Raw genomic sequence first — 23,255 nt, forward strand, 5'->3', positions numbered from 1 at the left:
AGAAGAGGAAAGAAGCTAAGAAGTGATAAACACCATTGTATAAGAATGGTTTCTGCTCAGAAGGAGGGAAGAAGAGGCAATGGGGAAGGAGCACCCAGGGACATCTGGAGTATTTTAATGTGATGTTCCCTGGCAGGGTGGAAAGATCAGGGACTTGTATATTATCATTGTTCTTTAAACTTTTAGTACATGTGCATTTTATGCATTTGTTAAATTTGTTATGTTTCACAGTCGTAAAAAAAAATTAAAGTGATATAACCCTGAATTAGATTAGAAAACTAAGTACTAACTTTTGATTTTATGTCTTTTCATTTATCTGAGCCATGGTAACAGTATTAAGTTAATGGGTAATGTTGTTAAATATCATCTTCAAAATAGTATTCTTTGGGTATAATTGCTAAATATTTTTGTGAAAGACAAAAATAAATAGCAACAATTTTAATATCAGTAAAGTATCAACACTAAAAATAAAAAAGTAACTTTCATGTTCTACAACATATGTATCTTAATTTTTTCCTTAAGAGAACTTTATTTGAAATAAAAAAAATTTTAAAAATGAGATGCTCAGCAAAACTAAAAAATGACCTGATACCTATAAACATCTTGAGACTTTATATTTCTTATTACCTACTTGAAAATACACATTTGATTTAAATTTTTAAAATAAAAATAATGCTTAATAGTCACACCTTGAAATCAATATTTATCAACATATCTCTGCTTATAACACTTAGTATATCACTGTCATCTTTTTTTATTAATAAAAGAACAATCAAAACTGTTTAGTATTACCTGACAAAACAAAATTTACTTGTGAAATAAAAAGATGCTATTAAAAAGCTTTAGTCATCTTTTTAAAAAAAGAAAAAGAAAAATGTGACTATAGTTGTCAAAAATCTGACTTAGGGGGAAAAAAAACATACCTAAAAGAAAAGATGCAGAATCACTATGTTCAAAACTATTCCATCTCAATTACAAAATTGCTGCCATTTGGCCTTGCTTTGGTAAATACCTAAAATGGTATTTAACTAGCACACTAATGTTGATAATTAATGAGTAGCAAAGTGGTTTTATTAGTGTGTGAATGTCATATATTATTAAGTGCCCTACCAAGCAGTTTTACTTCTTGTTTATGTAGCAGTCTTCTATTCTGAGCTCAAGATTAAATGTCTTTCAAAAAGTACATCAATGGGGTCTAGGGCTGTGGCTCACTGGTAGAGCACTCGTCTCACATATGTGAGGCCCTGGGTTCGAACCTCAGAACCACATAAATAAAATAATAAAGGCATTGTGTCTACCTACAACTAAAAAAATATTTTTTAAAAAAGTATATCAAAGGACTACATGGTAGAGCACTTGCCTAGGATGTGTGAGGCACTGGGTTCGTTCCTCAGTACCACATGAAAATAAATAAATACAATAAAGGCATTGTGTCCATTTACAACTTAAAAATATAAATAAAAATATTTTTAAAAAGTATATCAAATATAACAAATTAATCAGGTTTATTTCATGCTAAGTGTTCTACCCAAACTGATGAAAAAGATAAACAGTATCTTTTCTATTAGGGAGAAAGCCTCAGAAATCCAACACTAATAAACAGAATGACAAGAGGCCTCGTCATAGCAGAGACAGTTTATATGCACTAATACTTAACTCCTAGCCCCATCACCACCACATTTTCTCACCTAGACGGAGAACAGGCCTACAGTACTCCATCTAGTAGGTCAGGTTTTACAATGGCCCATTAGAACACTGAGATCTAGAACTGTACTAGTGGCCCAATATAGTGATCACTAACCACATGTGACTATTTAAATCAATTAGAACAAAAAATTTTGTTCCTTGGTCATGTTGACCACATTTCAAGTGCTCAACAGTCACACCTGACTAGTGGCTACTGTATTAGAAAACACAGCTACAGAACATGACCATTATCACAGCAAGTTCTAATAGTGCTGCTATAAAATATGTCTTTGCCCAAACATCAGGGAAATTTTTTAATGAAATGAATGTATTTTGGTGAATAACATTCAAGGACGTTTTACTATGCGCAATCCTAACTAGGTTGACAGACATGAAGATGCACCAAGAAAGGAAGGTACTGATTGGCTCCCTGACAAATATAGCCAACAATTTCAGGAGCAGGAACTATTTGTAGTGTCTTATTTACATATAAAAATAGAGTTCAGCAAATTAAAAAGATTCTGTTTTTATTACTACATAAACTGAAAAATCAATATCTTTTAAATAAATTTTTTTTTTCATGTAGATCAACATTCGACCACAAGTAGGTTTTCGTTATACTTTATCACCATCTGCTGGCTATGCTATTACACTGCACAGCAAATTAAATATTAACTATCTTGGGAGACCTTTTTAAAGGACATATAGAATACCAGCTTTTTGCTACAATGCATTCCTGGAAAACCACAGTTTAAAAGAGAGTCATTGTAAAGCAAATCACATTTTCCAAAATTATATGAGTATGACTAGAGTCTTCATTCCAAAACAAAAACCAGCATCAAATAACTTATAGAAAGATCTCATCAAAGCAAAGATGCAAAGACTACTGGAGTCCTCTACCATCATTTAAAATAGGATAATTATTCTCTAAGTCATTTCTTATAGGCATAAAATAATGCATTATTTAGATGATCTAATAAAAGCTAAAAGATCAAATTTATATAAAATTAGCCTAAATCTGATATGCTAAAAAATAACATAAATAATGATAATTTTGTTTGCACATTCTTAAAATTTTTAAGTAATCTGGATGACACTATAAAATGGTATCTAAAGAAATTTAGATGAATGTCTTCTTTAAGCATCAATAAATTTCTCTAAAATTAGGAGAAGCAATGTGTTTTTTCACAGGCAAAGCAGTGTTTAAAGGCCAATGTTGATTTAACATTACTTTTCTTCACTCTCTGACTCCTTTTAATCAAAGTTTCAAGTAAAAATGAAGTTATTAAATGATTTTTCTTCATCTTTCCCTATCCCGGAACCTAACTATACTTTGGAGATAAACTATCAGATCACATCATATTTTGTTGAAAATTCATAAAAATAATGACAAGCCACTAAAAAAGAAGGTTCAAAATATTTTTCACAGAATTGCATGGTAAGAATACACTCCATTACCTCTGTGTTCTGTCTTTGGGATACAGCATGAAACTAATAAAGACATGACTTGAAAAAAGTCTAAATATTACTAAGACAGCTTCTAAGTAGGCTGCAGAAAAAATACCAAAAAAAGTAGAAATGTCAAATTTTTAATCAGTTTTTTCCTCTATGGACTTTTTATCCCTATAATACTTCAAGGAAGAATGAAGCTCTGCGTTGCTTTTTTTTTTTTTTTAATGTGGGACAGTCACTTTTTCTAGGAAGATTAATTTGAGGCAATATCCTAGGTAAAGGGGAATATATGAATTGACCAACAAGTTAGAATTTGTTCACAGTTAATTTAATTTTAAAACTACATCATTACCTATACTACTTTCAAAAGAGTATGATCTAAGAGTATAGGAAACAAGACGAGAGGGGTATCAATTTGGTTAAAATTCACCATTTTATAAGACTAAGCAATAATGTTAAAAATCTTTTTTCCTGATTAAAGGTCTTTGTATGGTGTTATCACTAAATAGTATCTGAAATGCAGTCTAAACTCTCTTAAAACCTTCAGTTATCAATAAAAATAAATCATCTATATCCGACCTTACTAATGGAAAAAATCTCTGTAAAATCATATCTTAAAGATTTGTGGAAATGCAATAGAGTATAAGAAAACTAAATACAAAAACTTCGTTTTATGCCAACTATCAACTACATGTTAAATAAAATAGCTTATTCTTTTTTAAAAAATGAGGCCAGCCACCCTGTATTATTTCTATCCTGAAAAAAAAATATTTGTTATGTTATTTAAATAAACATTCCTATAAATCCTCTTCTGAAATACTATTACCACTCTTCTGAGAGTGAGCAGTATTACAATGAAATCTTTCTGCACAGGTATCAATTTATTTTTCTTGGAGAATACAAAATGATTCTCAATATCTGAAAATACTTAATAACCAATGGATTTTAAGATTATACTCTCAGGATTACACAATTAGGGAATGAAAAGAATGATCAAGGGGCTGGGGTTGTGGCTCTGCGGTAGAGCACTTGCCTACCATGTGCGAGGTCCTGGGTTCGATTCTCGACACCACATAAAAATAAATAGATAAAATAAAGGCATTGTGTTGGAAAAAAAAAAAAAAAAGAATGATCAAACAATCTGACTGGCAAGCCCAGAGTGGACTATTATAATAGCAATCACCATGACAGTGATGGTGGTGGTAGCAGCAGCTAACTTCTAGGGGGTCCTGTGCCAAAGGCTCCACGTGTATTATTTTACTTTGTCCTTAAAACTCTGCTTTACAAATGATGAAACTGGGGTTTAGAGAAATTAAGTAACTTGCCTGAGGACAGATAGTTGCCAAGTGTCAGAAGTAGAATTTGAACAAAGGCAAAGTACCTCATTTCAAAACTCAACCTAGAAATATCCCAGAACAAAGGCACAGCCTAGGATTGCTGAGGCAGCACAAGTAGAGGGAAAATTAGATAAGAATAAAATTTCCATATTTTTTACATAAAGTACTTATGCCTACATGGCATACTAAAAAGAAAATCATAAACCTGCATTGTAATACCAGATCTACTACTGGTAAAATGACTTGATCTTCCTGAAGGTGTTACCTCCTCTATAAATACAAAAGGGCAATGATGCCAACCTCCCGGAATTGTGAAGAGAATTAAATCAGATAATTTAGAGTTTTAGAATAGTGCCTAAATTTAGTAGGAACTCCATGAACTGTACAACTCACCTCACTCGGTTTCTGCTTTAACAAATAGAAACCAGTGGAATCCACACACATTTAGAATATTTACTGATAAAAAATTTTTCATTCGGGCTGGGGATGTGGCTCAAGCGGTAGTGCGCTCACCTGGCATGCGTGCGGCCCAGGTTCGATCCTCAGCACCACATACAAACAAAGATGTTGTGTCCGCCGATAACTAAAAAATAAATATTAAAATTCTTTCTCTCTCCCTCTCTCACTCTCACTTTAAAAAAAAAATTTTTTTCATTCTTATGTTTAAATATATATTATATAATTAACTATATTAATTTGCATCACTAATATTGACAATATGTATGACTGAAAATTTTAATAAGATGGTATTTTAGTAAGCAGTGTAACAATATTTATTAAAAAAACTAGTTGTGATTACTAAAAATAACATGCACACAGATACAAAAAGAATATTTTATATGCACACTCCAGACTATTTGTCTCACTCACTAAAGATAACCATCTTTAACAGTTTCATGTGTGATACCCAGAAATATTCCATGCACACGTGTATCCATACAGCTTCGTTAAAACACACACACATAAATGGAAGTTTACTATGCTTTATGTATTTCTTTTTAACCCTATATATCTTCCAAGCCTCACCATAGCAGCCTGTACAGATTTTTCTTCCATGCACAAGGATGTTGGATAAACTAACAATCCCACCAACATAGCAATTCCTCTTCTAGAAATTCACAACAACCCAAAACACATGCAGGTGTGTAAAAATCAATCTTGATATCATAATTGATATCGTAACTGAAATTATGGTTCAAACTAACAGCCAAAGTCATTTACATCCATACCATCCCTATCTTTTTATGGACATGTGGAAAGCATATATTTTAAACCCCTGAACCACAAACCCCAACATCTGTGTTTCACTTCCCACCCAACAGAGGACATCTCCACAACTAAAGTAACATAAAAGACTCTCACTCGTGCTTTCCCCTTGCTTCTTCTGTCACCTAACCAATCCTGTTGCTTCCCCACATAGGCCTGCATGGCATGGCGTGCCCTTTACTCTTGCTAATGGAGTAATAAACTCTTTTTTCAAAGGCAGTTGTCGGACATCTGTCATCTTACCATATCTGATTAAAATAAATCCCAGGTCTATTTTAATACAAGGTGCATAATGATAAATGTACTAGGATGTTAACTAAAGCATTCTTTATAATAATAAAGAACTAAAAGCAGTAGAGACAGGTTAGAGTATATCCACAGTATAGAGTATTATCTGCAAGTAAAAAAACTCCACAGATTACATGACAAAGATTTAAAATATAGTTAAGTCAAAAAATAGCAAGTCACAGAACAGAATATATAGTATAAGTCAATTCATAATTTTTAATTACACAGGTGTGGGTGTTAACTGTCTAGTGTAGAATAATGTGAACCAAACTACTGATGGTGATTGCCTCTCATGAGGAAAGTAGGAAAAAAACACAAAAAAGCTTTGGCTTTTTACTCTACATATTTCTACTCTGAAGTTTTTATAACAAGCATGGTTTGTATACAGATTGCATAACCTAAAATGAAGATAAATACTGTATTGGTCATCTACTATTGCGTAACAAATTACTACAAACTTAACAGCTTTAAACAACACACACATATTTTCTTATTTCTGTGGATCATGAGTCTAGACACAGCTGAGCTAGGTCCTCTGCTTAGGATTACATATGGCTGCAATCACGTTTGGACCAGAGCTTCGTTCTCAGCTGGGGGCTCAACTAGGGAAAGATCCACTTCCCTGTTTGCACCGTTGTCGGCAGCATTCATTTCCTCATGGATATATGATTCATGGCAGCTGCTGCTTCAAAGTCAGCAAAGGGAATGACTCTAGATCAAGTCAGCTAGCAAGATGGAGTTTTATATAATATACTATAATCACAGGAGTGACATCCCATCATCATTTCCATAGTCTATTGGCTAGAAGCAAGTCGCAGGTCCTCCCCATGCTTGAGGGGACAGAATTACATAAGAGACACCAGAAGGACCATGGGGCCAACTTAAAGTCTGTCTACCACAAAGACAAGGTCTTTACTGGATTTCAGTGCTAAGCATCTGAAGAATAACCAGAAAGGTAATACGCATTGACATAGCCCATGACTACAGAAATAAGTGAAATTAGCCAAACTCTACAGGGTAAGATCTAAGTTTATAATCTCTTTATAGACATTTTATAAATCATGCTCCAAAGTCAAATATAACTGAAGTATTTCTTTGTCAAGAAAAGAGCCAGGTATTTGACATAAAATGCAATAACAGAATTATAAGAAAAAAGCAATGACATTTGGACAAGTGGTTCTTCTAAAAGACTATATGGGTAAAAACAATATATAATAAATGAGAAAAAAGAAAGCAAAGAATACAATCAGGGGCTGGGGCTGTAGCTCAGTGGCAGAGCACTTGCCTCACATGGGTGAGGCACTGGCTTCAGTCCTCACCACAACATAAAAATAAGAACAAATAAAAAATAAAGTCATGCTGACCATCTACAACTACAAAATTTTTTTTTTAAAGAAGAAGACAATAATAGGGACAGGACTAGCTATGTGTTGAAGCTTTTTGGTATAAAATATCAACTATACTAGTATCTGCTGTGTATTTGGTGGGAAAAAAAAAAAGAAAGCATGATAAGACAGATAGAAAATAACCTCATCATACTTTTAAAGTGTGTGGAACAAGGCCACTACCATATCCTACAGAACGGATAAAGGTAAAGGAAAGATGCCATCTCTACTGAATAGGGAGCCCTAACAAAAAAGCTTCAAAAGGACTCTGCATCTTTAATAATATAAAAAGGCTAGGGCACAAACAGCATAATCTAAAATGCCATTAGAAATACTTCACATACAAAAAGGTCTAAGTAAAGCAGGATTTTATAAAGTGATCAAAAAAGAAACACTAAGGGGGAAAAATCTTTTAAGATTAAAGAGGTTTTTCAAAGGACAAGTTGAAGTGGTTGTAAAATTTATGAGGCAGCATTAAACTTCAGTTCTAAGTAACAATAAATTATTCACTATAAAAACATACATGTGTCAAATATTATAAGCCTCTTAAACTTTTTAAAACAATTTCTTCAGAACTGATTAGAAGTATTAGGTCAACATTAGCAGATACTAACTTTTTCATTAGCACAGTATGACCACTCAGAGTAAAAGAACAACTTTAAAAAAAAAAATGTACAGACAGAAGCATCAATAAACTATTCACCACCACATCTGATCTGATATTACACATTATGTATTTGGCCTTAAAATCAATTTTGCCGGCTAGCTAAAATAAATGTTAGTTTTATTTTTTAAATGACTTCAAGTATGTAGAACTACAAATCTCTCTTAAACAATATGCATATGAATTAAAGTTTTAAATCAAATTGAAATTTTAAAATAAATCAAATTATAATTATTAAATTAAAAGAAACGTAAGATATTCTGAGAAGTTTTGTTTTGGCAGTCCTAAATGACCATTAGCCCTAGTGATAGCCTGACATTTGACCAAAGTGAAAGTTCAGAGTATCATTGCCAGCTCCTTTGCTGCATACTACATTCCTCACAGTGTGAGAGACATCTCTGTTGCATGTATCTGCACTTCCTTCAATGTTGTCTAAAATTTATTCTTCCCCCAACATTTTCTAAGTTAAATGAAAAATCCTTTTGGACAAAATTCCATAATATACCTGTCTCAAAGGGTCTTTTTACAGATTAAATATGTGGCAGAGCCCAACACGATCCATTCATCCATGCATGCATACACCCACCAAATATAAATACTTATGGAATTCCTAACATGTTCCCACCCAGCGCTGGGAGCTGAAAATATAGTGCAAATAGGAAAAACAGCATTCATATCTCAAGAAATTACAATCTAGCACAAAGAATAGATATTAAACCTTTGCTCATGTGATGAGCACAAGAGGAAGCACAGAGTGCTACAGGAGTAAGTAATGGGATCACCTAAGCTACCTGGGATATCACATAGGGTTCTTTTGAAGTTATAACATGTTAGTGCTAACAATGGATAGCACTAACCAGAATCATAAGACTGTCTGCTTTTCCCATTAATTATTCTTTGTATAATTGAAAATGCCTCAGACTCAAGTAATTCTTTTGCATTAAAATGGCATTTAATTATAGGTGACCAACAAAGAAAACTAGTTGTTAAAAATGTCAGGATTTTACTGTGGTTTCATTTTCCAGAAAAGTCACTGAATAATAATTAAAGAATATTCTCAGTGTATTTTCTTGAACTTTATCCTGTGTTCCAAGGAAGAAAAAGTCCATTCACTTGGACTCCTGGAAATCTCAAGTCTGTCCTATTCTGAACCTTCTCTTATATACACTTCAATCTCTGCAAATTTTTCCATGACTACACATAACCATCACACTGAATTTATCCACATACTTATCTCTCTCCTCCATTTATCTAAATCAAATGTCAGCAGAACTTAAACAGGTAACAAATGAGGGATTAAGATGCCAACAGAATCCTCATACTGTTCACTTCTACAAGACAAGTCTCTTTCCTTCTTGAATTATACGATCCTTCTTCTTTCTTCTTTGCACTTTTGATAGAATACAAAAATAGAAAAATAACACTTCGTGTTCCTTTTAAATCTACTTTAAGAAAAAAATGCAAGCTCACTAAAGAATGCAATTAACATCAAACTAAGTGTCTGGAACTAGGAGGAAAGAGTGAAGACATATCACATCCAAGGATTAAGCAAGTATTACTTATCTAATCTAGGGGATACATGGCTATCTTCTGGAAAGATTACCAGGTTTCTAGTTTTTAAGAGGAACCACAAAATTGAGTTTTGATATGAAATTTCCCAATTGTTAATTTTGACAACTCACTCAAAAATCTTTAAAGACACTATGTAAGGCAAACAATTTACCAACATAATTCATTCAGTTCAGAAAGATTATCAATTTCAACCTCTGGTCTAAGCTCAAAGACATAGTTACTAACCTTAATCCACCTTTATACTATAAAACTCCATGTTCATCACACCTAGAAAGGAATCTAGGATTTAGGTGGACTTTAGGCAAATATTTTAGCAAACAATGGATGGATTCTACAACCAAATTAAGAATAATATTTTTCTTCATACAGAGACCACAATCTCTTTACATGTCTGCTTACCTGCCTATCGACTAACAAAAATTATACCTCTTCTAATTTTATTTATCTATGGATTTTAAAATAAGTATTTAATACTACCTCCTTTAAATTGTCCTATTCATTCCTCTTATTCTTCCTAACATGTCCTTAATTATATCACCTCTTCAACACTGCCTCTCCATTTTAATTTGTTTCTCCTTTCTAACAAAATAATTTCATGGGCTGGATTGCTTGCTCTGTGTTCATCTGTTCTTTTCCACTATATCATCCTAGGTCTGAAAAATACATAGCGAGACCACATCAACTATGAAGAAGTTGCAAATTTCTAATTACATTTCTGTATCTGATTAAGGAATAAGCCAAAAATATTATAGTGGGAAAAGAAAGATTACATTGATAACAGAAACAAAGTCCTATAATTAAAATTACCTAGACAGTGGTGAGTATGAAGTACGGTACTGGTCAACGGATGCTATTCAATATTCTAACATTTTAGAGAACATTGCCAATAGGAAAAATAAAAATAGGATAAAAGTCCAAATTTAAATCTATTCTTCTTAACAGCAAAAAATTATACTGTAGCAGTAATGGCAGTAAATCTTGAAGTTAGCTGAAGTATTATTAGGAGGTTAGTCTTATTTAAAGTAAAAATCCTATTTAAGATTAAAACTCTAGTAAGAAAGCACAGTTTAATGGGGATTATGTTTACATTTTTATTTCATTAAATAAAAATAAATACTGTTCAATGAGGGAAAAGGAGATTCAAGCAAAAGTTCCAAGATGGATATGTAATGTCATTTTGTTGAAATCACTGATAATGTTCTTAACTAACTCTTGTCATGAAGTAAAAAAACAAATACAGTTATGTTATTTAAAGATTCTCAGACACCACTTTCCAGCAATGAAAATACATGAAGTTAACAGATATCCATAAAAGCTGCAAAAAATATAAAATAATCTTAGACATACAGTAAATGGAAAAGCAAACCTGTTATTTTGCCTATACAATATCCACTCACAGTACTCAATTTTAGCAGAAATATAAAGCAAAACAATTTATTAAAAAGAAAAAAGAGGAAAAATTCAGTATATGAACCAGTTTCAAGGACAGGTTGAAAGATGAAAAACATTCGGAATCCCATTTTCTTAACGTACCTGTGGGCACCAGTTGGTGACAACACCATAGTGCTATCTTCGCCAGAAGAAAGTTTCCATGATTCACTTAATTTGTGTTCACTTGTCCCCAGCTCACCCATTACCCAGTGGGGTAAGCTCTCTGGGCTTGAACTTTTTGCTTGTGCTGGATTTGGCTCATCAAAATAGATAGACTGATTTTTAAAAATTAGAGAAGTTATTCTTTCAAAATGTACTATAAAGAAACAATTTCCATCAAGTTTCAAGTTCGATAACATTCTTTCAAATACTCAAAATTCTTTACATATAAATATATAAAAAGTATCACAGTGCACAACAAATTACAAAATATTTAAATAAAATGGATAACATCTTTACATTTCAGTTATGTTCTGCTATATAAAAAATCTGAGGGAATGAGCCTGTAGCTCAGGGGCAGAGTGCATGCCTAGCATGTGTAAGACACTAGGTTCCATCCTCAGTACAGCATAAAAATAAATAAAATAAAGACATGTTGTTCACCTACAAATACAAAAAAAGATATTTTTTAAAAATCTGAGAAACAAGAACAGAAAAATCTAATAATTATATAACAAAAGTGATATTAACTTTATGAAGAGTTAAATGGAAAGATATTTTTAAATCCTGTGCTACCCTATTTCTTTCTGTGATCATTAACTATTTTGTGTACACATTCACATACTCGGTGAGCAGAAAAACCACAATCAAAAACAAACCAGAAATTAAAATTAGGAATCCCTTGATGAGGTGTGAGCAAATGAGTGAGAGACCTGGGAGTTAGTTCTGGCCATATTACTAACTTTTTGGTCCCTAGGCCTTCTTATTATTTTATTTGTAAAATAAAGCTCTCCCTTATAACTCTATGAAATTGAATGTGAATGGGAAAATAGGACACTATGCACACTCTCATCTTAACATCTGAATGTACTTCACAGAATGTTCTACTCTAGTTGCTGAGAATGGCATTAGCCCATTTGTTTCTCTTCAAATTAACCAGGCTGCATGACAAATTTCTAAAGAAAACTTCACTGCCCAGACACCTCTGCAACAATTCTCCCAATCCTATACAGAAAATCTTCAAGGGGCTCTATATAGGGAAAAGTGACACACGACTCTCTATCCCAAATCAGAAATGCATAACAACTTCTTTTTAAATGGAATACAGAAGTTTCCCTCTTAACCACAGTTTCACTTTCTATGGTTTTAGTTACAGTCAACTATAGCCCAAAAATATTAAATGGAAAACTCTAGAAATCAACAATTAAATTTTAAATTGTGTTTGAGTAGTATGATGAAACCTCACACCACCCATCCCACTATGTCCCTGCAGGCATATTAACACTGTATACATTTAGTAGCTGTCTTAGTTGTCAGAACAGTATAAGGAATTAGGTATTACCCACTGTTTCAGTCATCCATTGGAGGGACAGTTCTTGGAACATATCCCTCACAGATAAGGGGACACTACTACTGTCGTCATACTAATATCTGATCAAATATCAAGTAAAGCAACTACGATACTATAGATCTTAACTTAAGCAAAATGCATGGCTCTACTTGAACATACAATGGATAAAACTATTATCCATTATATGTTCTTTTGACATTCCTCGACCAAAACCAAGAATTATCCTCTATGTGTAGCATGCCTTGTAACTAAATTTTGCCTTATGCGAACTAATAAAATACATGAAAGTCTTATACTACATAACAATTTTACAGTTCATGAAAAAATACATGGATATCCTGACAACAATTATCGATTAACTAATACTCCTGTAAGACTTCTCAAGTATTCAAATCCCGCACAAACTAAGGTATATTTCATGTTTATTAGGAACCAGACAGTGACAATTCATCAAGCAAGCATTGGAACAAAACTGTTTATAAAAATGAAATTAAATGAAGTATAGAAAATCACTTCTAAACTCCAGCTTTACAGTAGAAGGAAATTTATAGAAGTCATCCAATCCAACCTCTTATAAATTTTAAAATAATATTTATGAAAGAGTTTAATAAGCCAGAATCTACTGAAATACATAAAATGTCACCATTACAATCCAATGAAAATCAGTTGGCAATTAAAGTTCAATATTAAAAATTCATTCACTTTTTTAGCAATATTGTAGAATACAATTGAATGAATCAGCAAGGTTATTCCCATTATAGGTAAATTCCTGTTTTCTACTGAAAGTAGAAAAAACTGAATCAGAGAGGGAAAAAAAATAGTTTTAATTAATGTGTTACTAGGACATATAACCTAGTATTCCCAAAGGGATGAAAACTTATGCACTTTTGAAGAAATGAAACTAATACACTCTGGTCAATAATACCTACCATGTATGAAGGTAATGTTTTTAGTGTCCCTGGTTCAGGGCGGTGTGTAAAAGGGCCTTCAAGCACTCCTCGCTTAAGCATATGCAATAACAATTTTGCATACAAGTTCCGATTCTTCCTGCCAATTATTCCTGCACCTGTTCCTGAAGGTTCACACAACTTTCTAATCCAAAGAGCACACCTCTGCCGTTCTATAAATACAAAAGAACTATAAGAAATTTGATTTTTCATAAGATACAACATTTAATTACAAAGACCATAACGTATCTGCTTTAGTCTAGAGCAAGAAATGGAAAAAAATTTTTATAAAGATTCAAATAATAAATAACTAGGTTTTGGAGGCCATGTGGCATAACTACTCGACTGAGCCACTGCACCAACAAAGCAATCACAGGCTATACATTAAAAAAAAAAAAAAAATGATGGTTCCAATAAAACTTCACCAAAAAAGGTGAACTAGAGTTGCCTCACAAGCCATAAACTCCCAATCTACAATTTTTTAATCAGTAGTTGGACAAAAAAAATACAAAGAAAAATTTTCACAGAAATAAAATCTCTGGATGATAATTTTTAGTTAAAATTTTCAACTCTAAAATGACTTTAGACACACTGAAGAGTCTAGAATTCTAACTGGACAAACACAGAAAGAGATAAAATGCAACCTCTGACATATTGAGCATTTATACTTACTCTAAAATTAAATCAAAATGTTTTATTTGTGAAGTCAACAATTTCCAGGGATTTGTAGCTGATTTACTTAGACTTTTCTTTTAACATCACTAAAAATAAGTGAGTTCTATTTATATGTAATTTTGTAAAATAATTATCCTTTTAAAACTATCTAGCTGGGCATGGTGGCATATGCCTGTAATCCCAGCAGTTCAGGAGGCTGAAGCACAAGGATTGAGAGTTCAGAGCCAGCTTCAGCAAAAGCGAGGTGCTAAGCAACTCAAATGAGACCCTGTCTCCAAATAAAATACAAAATAGGGCTGGCAATGTGGCTCAGTGGTTGAGGGCCCCTGAGTTCAATTCCTAGTACCGAAAAGAAAAGAAAAATTTACCTAAAAATATAGCACAGTTTAGTTAAAATGTGATAAATGATCCACTGACTATACATACTATCTTGCCATGATATCAGATTGTTTTAAGTCTCATAAAAACTACTCTGATATTAACATTTATCTGTTTACTATAATTTGAGGACTATATATTTAACACAAATCATAAAGTCTGCTCTAATCTGAGTTTATAAAGGTCATATTCATTTATTGTTTTACCTATAAAAAAATCACTAAAGTTATCACTTTACAAATCTCACTATAGAAATGAAAGCTATGGGGCTGGGGATGTGGCTCAAGCAGTAGGGCGCTCGCCTGGCATGCGTGCGGCCCGGGTTCGATCCTCAGCACCACATACAAACACAAAGATGTTGTGTCCGCTGAAAAACTAAAAATAAATAAATAAATATTAAAATTTAAAAAAAAAGAAATGAAAGCTATGGGGGCTGGGGTTGTGGCTCGGTGGTAGAGCACTTGCCTAGCACATGTGAGGCAATGGTTTGATCCTCAGCACCACATAAAAATAAATTAAAAAAAAAAAGTATTGTGTCCATCTGCAGCTAAAAAAATAAAAATAAAAAAATAGACTTTAGCTACAAGAAAAAGTAAGCTGTCATGAATTTCTAGTTCTTGACTGAGATGAGTTCCCACATACTTATTACACATTAATTAAATATCCAAGCACAGTCCCAGCAGCTCGGGAGTCTGAGGGAAGAGGATTCCAAGTTCAAAGCCATCCTCAGCAAGTTAGTGAAGCCCTAAGCAATTTAGTGAGACCCTGTCTAAAAATAAAAAGTGAAAAGAGATAGGGACGTGGCTCAGTGGATAAGTGTCTCTGGGTTCAATCCCTAGTACCAAATAATTAATTAATTAAGGAGAACAATGAATGTTCCAATAGTGACAATGTGTCATAAACCAAAGATTATAAGTAATCAACTCTATGTATCTGAAATCCTTCTGTTTTATTTTTTGGCCAAGGATTGAACCCAAGGGCACTTAACCACTGAGCCACATTCCCAGCCCTTTTTAATTTTTTTTTAGTTTGAGACAGGGTCTCATTAAAGTTTTTAAGGCTGGCCTTGAACTTTTGATCCTCCTAATTCAGCCTCCCAAGTCACTGGGGTTATAGGCACACGCCACCGTGCCCTGCTTTAATCCATTTTTCAAAGATAAGAGGGTGGTTTGACTTGAAATATATTTGTAGTGAGAAATTTTGCTACAAATTTTTCCTAATTAGCAAATCAAAAACAAAAAGACCAAAAGGAGGGGCTGGGGTTGTGGCTCAGTGGTAGAGTAGTTGCCTAGCATTTGTGAGGCATTGGGTTCGATTCTCAGCACCACATATAAATAAATTAATTAATTAAATAAAGATCCATCAACAACAATAACCAGAAAAAAAATAGCAAAGAAAGAAAGAAAAAGTTAAGATCCAGCAAGGCAAGAAAGGAGTGATACAGTAAGATGATTCAAGGGAAAGTTGTGCCAAGCTGCCCTGGACTAGGAAAGGCTGCAGGCTTTGGAAGTGAGTAGGCACAGAGTGCACAATTCATGTCACACTCCCTTCTCCCAGTGCAGCCCCTGAAATAAATATCTAATACTGAATAATTTCCTCACTTTGAATATAGAGTTCACTCAGACACCTCAGGAAAAAGGGAACTTGGAAAGAGTAAAGGCCATAGTTTCTTGGCCCCACTCTAAACCCTCTACTCAACAGCTACCGAATCAGGTTCACCTTCACATCCAACCTTATACCTACTACAACTGAAAGAATCTCCTAAGTCCCCCAAATTCACTCCAATTGCTCTCTGATGCCTTAAAACATCAGAAAATTCTATAACTTGAGAAAAAGGCCCTCATTCCAAAATAAAAAAATAACAGATTGGGAAATGAAGACAAAATAGCAACAAAAACTCACTCACACCTGATTTTATTCAAACAATCATAATCATAAAAGACCAATGGATTCTCTTCTGCTCTGATAGACAAAAGGATCAGAGAATAAGTGAATAATAGGTTCCTAAAATAGAAGGCACTTTCACAGAAGGAGGTAAACACAGTTGTGGCTAACTTTAAAGATCAGTGTTCTTCATGACATGTAAAAAGTGGTATCACAATAAGATCTTTTCACAGCTTAAAGAACACAGTCACTAAATTTTTATTTACCCATGAATAGTTCAAAGTAAATAACCTAACAATGACAAAAATTATTACTAAAATATTTCAGCTATCCATTTTGACAGCTCACTGGTTTAATTAAATAAAAAGAAAAAAATTAATCTTAAAAATCTAGTTTCACTGGGTGCAGTGACGCATGCCTGTAATCCAGCGGTTCCTGAAGCTTAAGCAGGAAGACTTCGAGTTCAAAGCCAGCCTCAGCAACTTAGCCAAGCAACTCATGAGATCCTGTTTCTAAATAAAACATAAAAAGGGCTGGGAGTACGGCTTAGTGATTAAGTGCCCCTGGTTTGATTCCCTGGTACCAAAAAAAAAAAAAAATCTAGTTTTCAAACACAGTCTTACCTGACCTATGGAGTAATTTTAGAACAAAGGGCTTCATATCTACCACAAAGTGATCAAATTCTGCATCCAGCTTCTCCCATTTTTCTTCTTCACTTTCCATTTCCATAGTCTGATCTGTAGAAGATTTAAAAATAAGGATCTGTAAGCCAAAAACTCTGAAGAAGATAAAAGAAAACTTATGAATTAAATAACAATTCTCCCCAAAATTACCTCCAGATTTAATGCAATTCAAATCAAAATCCAGCAGCATTCTTTGTAGATACAGACAAGCAGATTCTAAAATTTATATGTAAATGTAAAGAAACTAGAGAAAACAAAACAATTCTGAAAAAAAAAAAGTTGGAGGACTCATACTACTTGATTTTTCAGATAGACTATAAATCTACAGTAGTCAAGACAATGTAGTATTGGTGAAAGAACAAACACATAGATCAAGGAAATAGACCAGAGGGTCTCCAAAATGGACTAACACAAACATGAACAACTGATTTTCAACAAAGAAGAAATTACAGTTTTTATAACAAATAATACTGTAACAACTGGATATCCACATGCAAATAAAAATTACACCTCAAACCTAAATCTATATTATATAGAAAAATTAACTCCAAACAAATTGTGGGCCTAAGTATAAAACGTAAATCTATAAAACTCTTAGAAGAAAATAGGAAAAACAAATTCTCATGACTTTGGTCATGAAGAATTAGGAAATAAACCACAGAAAATATCTGCAAACTTTACATCTCACAAAGAACTCATATCAAGAATATGTAGGGGGCTGGGACTGTGGCTCAGTGGCAGAGCGTATGCCTCAAACATGTGAGAAACTATGTTCACTCCTCAGCACCACAAAAAAATATATATAAACAAAATAAAGATTGTGCCCATGTATAACTAAAAACAATTTTTTAAAAAAAGAGGGGCTGAGGTTGTGGCTCAACGGTAGAATGTTCACCTACCACATGCGCAGCCCTGGGTTCAATCCTCAGCAACACATATAAATAAATAAATAAAATAAAGGTATTGTGTCCAACTACAACTAAAAAATAAATAACTATTTTTTAAAAAAGAATACATACAGTTGGGGAGCTGGGGTTGTGGCTCAGTGATAGAGCACTTACCTAGCTCGTTTGAGGCACTGGAATCAATCCTCAGCATCACATAAAAATAAATAAATAAATAAATAAAATAAAAGTATTGTGTCCATCTACAACTAAAAAAAATTTTTTTCAATATAAGATCTATAAGTATATAAGGTATATGAATATATAAAATATATATAAATATAAATATGTAGTATATTTTTAAATATAAAGAATATTTTTTAAAAAGAATATATAGGGGCTGGGGTTATGGCTCAGTGGTAAAGCCCTTGCCTAGCATGTTGAGGCACTGGGTTTGATTCTCAGGACTGCATATAAATAAATGAATAAAATAAAGGTCCATCAACATCTAAAAAAATTTAAAAAAAAAAAAAAGAATACATAGGGTTGGGAATATAGCTCAGTGGTGAAGACTTGCTTAGCATATACAAGGCCTATTCCCATCACTGAAAAAAATACACACATACATATGTACACATTTATATGCACACTTTTATACATATTTATATGTATTTATATATATAAACATATACATACACACACTTATACACATTTATATACATTCACACATATAGAAAAGAAATCTCAAACTTTAACTCAATAAAAATAATCTACAAAAATATTAATGCCTGGTCAGCAAATAACTATATGTTTCAAAATAGCTACTGGAGATGATTTTGAATGTTTCCAACACACACAAAAAAATGATAAATATCTGAGGTGATGAATACGCCAATTACCCTGACTTGATCATTATACATCATTTGCATGTTTTGAAATATCACATCATATCCCATAAGTATGTACAATTACTATGTGTCAAATAAAAATAACCATATTTTTTATAAATCAATCTCTAGGAGCTGGGGGTGTAGCTCAGGGGATAGCACTTACCTAGCATGAGCAAAGCCCTTGGATCAATTCCCAGCAAAAGTAAAATTAAATCAATCCCTTTACCAAAAAAGAAATACAAATAATGGCAAGTAAGCATGCAAAAAGATGCCCAACATCATTAATCACTAGGAAAATGAAAATTAAAACCCTTAAGAAAGCCAGGCGCAGTGGCACATGCCAGTAATCCCAGCAATTCAGGACGTTGAGGCAGGAGGATCACAAGTTCAAAGACAGCTTCAGCAACTTAGTAAAGCCCTAAGCAACTCAGTGAGACCCTGTCTCAAAATAAAGAAATGAATAAATAAAAAGGGCTGATGATGGGCCTCAGTGGTTAAGTATCCCTGAGTTCAATCTCTGGTACCCCACCCCACCCCCAAAAAAGCCCATAATGAAATACCACTACAAACACATTAGGACAACTAAAATTTAGAATGCCAACAATACTAAGTGCAAGAGAACAAGAGAAACGCTCCTGCACTGCTGGTAGGAATGCAAAATGATACTGACACTCTGGAAAACAGTTTGGCATTTTCTTACAAAGTTAAACATACACTCACCATATAACCCAAAAATCCCAGTCTCAAGTATTTACTTAAGTGAAATTAAAAATGTATATTCCCCCAAAAAAATGCAAATGTAAAGCTTACAGCAATTTTTTGTTTGTTTGGAATCACTAAATACCAGAAACAGCCCAAATTTCCCTTGACTGGGAATGAAATAAATTGTGGTATATGCACACAATAATTAGTACTAAACAACAAAAAGGAATGACTACTGATACACACACCAATATGGATACACTACAAATGTTTTATGCTAAGGGCAAGAAGCCATTCTTGAAAGATTACCTCCATTTATATGACACTCTAGAAAAGGCAAAAAATTTCAGCATAGAGAACAGATCAATGGTCAGTAGAGTTAGCAGTAGAAGAGAGTATGTATTCAAAAAAATGGCACAAGGAAACTGTATGTGATATTGAATTGTTCTGTACCCTCTCTAAAGAGGAGGCCTCAGAATCTACCAATGCATAAATATAAAAATTCACTCAGCTGCATAGCAAAAAAAAAAAAAAAGTTAATCTGCTGTAATTTAAAACCTTTGTAATATCCTTTAAAAAATACTAGTGTTCACATTTCTTCCAGTTAGCAAAAAGGAAAAAAAAATCCTACTAAATGTTAAAAGACTAAATCCCCAAAAATCAGAAATACAGGTTTTGACAAAACTTATTTAGGTTAAAAATATATCCATATTCTAAATGTTCTTTTAAAATGTGAAATGTCTTGGTAGGGATGTGGACTACCTTTGTGTGATATTTATATAATTCGGTTTACAAATTAAATATTTGGGGTAAAGTTCTGATATGTCTCATAAGCTACGTTGTTCTACAATTGCCCTCTCTCTGCTAAACCAGCTTCTAGTATTTTCCTCAGCATCTGCCATTTTATTATCAATAACGTCTTCCAGAAGCTTCTCTCTATCCTATTTCTCTAAGTAAACCTTAGCTTTCACTAGTTGACTTTATTCCCTCATAGCTATGAGAGTGTACAAGTCTTTCTTAAGCGCACACAAGAATTCTCTGAAGTCTTTTTTCCATCCATCCAACCTTGCTCAGGAAAGAAAACACTGATCAACAACCATGCTGCCACTTCCCAACTACTATTCTTCCAGTTTCAACCCCCAAATTCCTTTTTTTGGAGGCTCCAACCATCTTACTATAACACACTCCCTATTCTCATCACTGTCTTGCAAAGAAACCCCTCCAGCTAATAACAGCCCTTTAGCCTCTTAAGCTCTCTCTTATTCCACTAGATTTTTTCTTTCTACTGAGAAAGACTACAGTTCCCTCAATGCCCCACTTTGTTCTCTACCTAAAGGGCTGTAAGAAAAAGATGGTACTGCCTTGGAGTCAGATAGCTTCTGATGCCACCTGAACCCTAAGGAGTCTTAATATTTCTTACTCCACAAAGCACTTTAAAACTTTTACCAGATATCTTAATGCCCATTAAACAACTCCAAACTCACCTTATTCTCAATTTTTAAAAATCTTACTTCCTGATTCATGGAAAAAATAATGAATGGTAACGCCCTAGTAAAATGGTATTCCTAACATCTCCCAAATTACTTCTTAGAAAAGACATTCTTACCTCCTTTGCTATTGTATCAGAAAAAAGCAACAACTCTACTTCTAAGGTCCATAGTTCTTCCTGTCATTTATCAATTATCAATTACTTCTTCTCAAGTTTACATTCTCTGACTCCTTCCCCTCCCATGATAATCCTCATTCTAATCTTCCACTCAACAGTCTGCTTCTTTCTTTCTTATCAACTCCCAGCTCTATCCTGCAATGGAAAATCTTTCAAAGTTCACTAATTATCCACTAGTTCACAAATCCAAAGGGTTAGCTTCAATTTGCACCCTGTTTGACATCTCCACACCATAGTGTACTTCTTAGGACTCACTACTCCTAGAAACTCAGCAGTTCCTTTCACTCCTGGGTCCCCTGCTGCCTCTCAGATCATTCCTTCCCCTTCTCTTAATGGCTCTTGCTTTTCTACCTAACATTAAATCTGTATTCTTCCACTCTCTCTTTAGCCTCCTTTTGATCTGACTTGCACACTCTCTGTAGGCTATCACACTCAGTTACTGTAACTCAAGTAACTTCTCATATAATTCACTCTTAAATTTCATTTAAACTCCATTTTCTCTCTGCAACTCCAGATTCCCATTTACGACAGCCTCCCAAAGAAAATTTTTCATGATTTCCCCATACATCTATTCTACCTATGCTATACTCTCCTTGATGGCATCATCCTGTATGTCATCTCCTAGAACAGAAGTTCCAGTGTTCCCATTCTCTAAACTCACATAAACTGATACATCAACAAATACTCTGTCTCAAATCTGCCAGCTTTTCTATTCTCACTGCCATTATTCACAAAGCCCTACGTACCACTGACTTGCATTTGTATATTATTTACATTATCTTCCATCATCTATGATTTGCTCCTGGAGAGCAGGGATCACAATTTACACATTTAAGTAGGTACCTAGAATATTGTCTGATACATTTTACAAGCTAAATAAACAACTGCTAAATAAACACTAACCAAGTAGACTAGTGTTCCACTTTTTCATGACTAATTTGTTGTTGTTCTTCTTCTTCTTGGTACTTGGGATTGAACCCAGAGGTGTGTAACACCAAGCCACACCCCTAGCCTTTTTTAAAATTTTATTTAGAGACAGGGTCTAGCTGAGGGCCTTGCTAAATTGCTGAGGTTGGCTTTGAACTTGCAATTGTCCTGCCTCAGCCTCCCAAGCAACTGGGATTACAGGCATGCGCACTGTACTCAGCCATGACTAATTGTTTTTTAATGTTTCTGTTCTGAATACCAAACAGGTCTTCCAAAATAGGAATACTATATGCTCATAATTTATTAAAACTGGTCATCATACCTTCTGAATTATGGTAAAATAATAATACTTCCAAATTGAAGACTTGGTTAAAATAAATTTTATTTAAAACTGGTGATGCAGCTCAATGGTAGAGTACTTGCTTAGAATGTATGCAAGGCCCTGGTTCTATCCCCAGTAGTGCAAAAATAAATAAATAAATTTGATTTAAATGCATTTTCGGATTAGTTGATTGGTTTGGAGGCTGTGTGTGTGCATGTGAGTGCATGGTTGTTGGTTTCATCTTACATTTCTATAATATATTCCATAAGTTATGTACTTGTTAAAACAGGCTATGATACCACTGATTGATGTTAGATCATAATATTGAAAAGCAGCTATTCAAACAGATAAACCAATGGAAACTCATAAGCCAAGAATTTTAAGCACAGCTTTGGCCTTCATGAACTTCCAGGCTCAATATCTTGTCCTAAGAGCATCATCAACTATGGCAAAGGTAAAAAGATCCCTCATAATCACTAATTCTTAACTAATCCTTTGATACCAGCAGGAAATGTTAGTGTTCAATGCTAGAGAAAACTACAAGGCAACAGTTAAGTGACGAACCAAAATCATAAAACAAGCCCAAAACTCAGTTTGAAATTCTAAAATTTTAATTTCAGATCTATTGTATCTCACCATTTGGCCACTTACAAATAAGTCAACTTTCTCTCAAATTAATAAAATCTGAAAAGCAGAAAGGCAATCT

At 33.6% G+C, this 23,255-nt stretch overlaps 1 protein-coding gene across 3 annotated transcripts in view; it reads right to left on the minus strand.

Moving 5' to 3' along the window:
- Cep112 (centrosomal protein 112) overlaps positions 1-23,255 on the minus strand; it is a 472,932-nt gene that overhangs the window by 447,808 nt on the left and 1,869 nt on the right. For 2 of the 3 annotated variants that reach the window (XM_076869863.1, XM_076869862.1), the window contains exons 3-5: positions 17,099-17,212; positions 13,521-13,711; positions 11,184-11,356 (exon numbers count right to left, since the gene is read on the minus strand). In XM_076869863.1, coding sequence (XP_076725978.1) covers positions 11,184-11,356; positions 13,521-13,711; positions 17,099-17,204 — 470 coding nt within the window. In that variant the 5' untranslated portion in view covers positions 17,205-17,212. Of the gene's footprint in view, positions 1-11,183; positions 11,357-13,520; positions 13,712-17,098; positions 17,213-23,255 lie in introns of those variants that run through there. The other variant, XM_076869864.1, reaches the window with a different exon arrangement.

The sequence above is a fragment of the Callospermophilus lateralis genome, chromosome 11 (assembly GCF_048772815.1).
Source record: "Callospermophilus lateralis isolate mCalLat2 chromosome 11, mCalLat2.hap1, whole genome shotgun sequence".
NCBI classification, from domain to species: Eukaryota; Metazoa; Chordata; class Mammalia; order Rodentia; family Sciuridae; genus Callospermophilus; species Callospermophilus lateralis.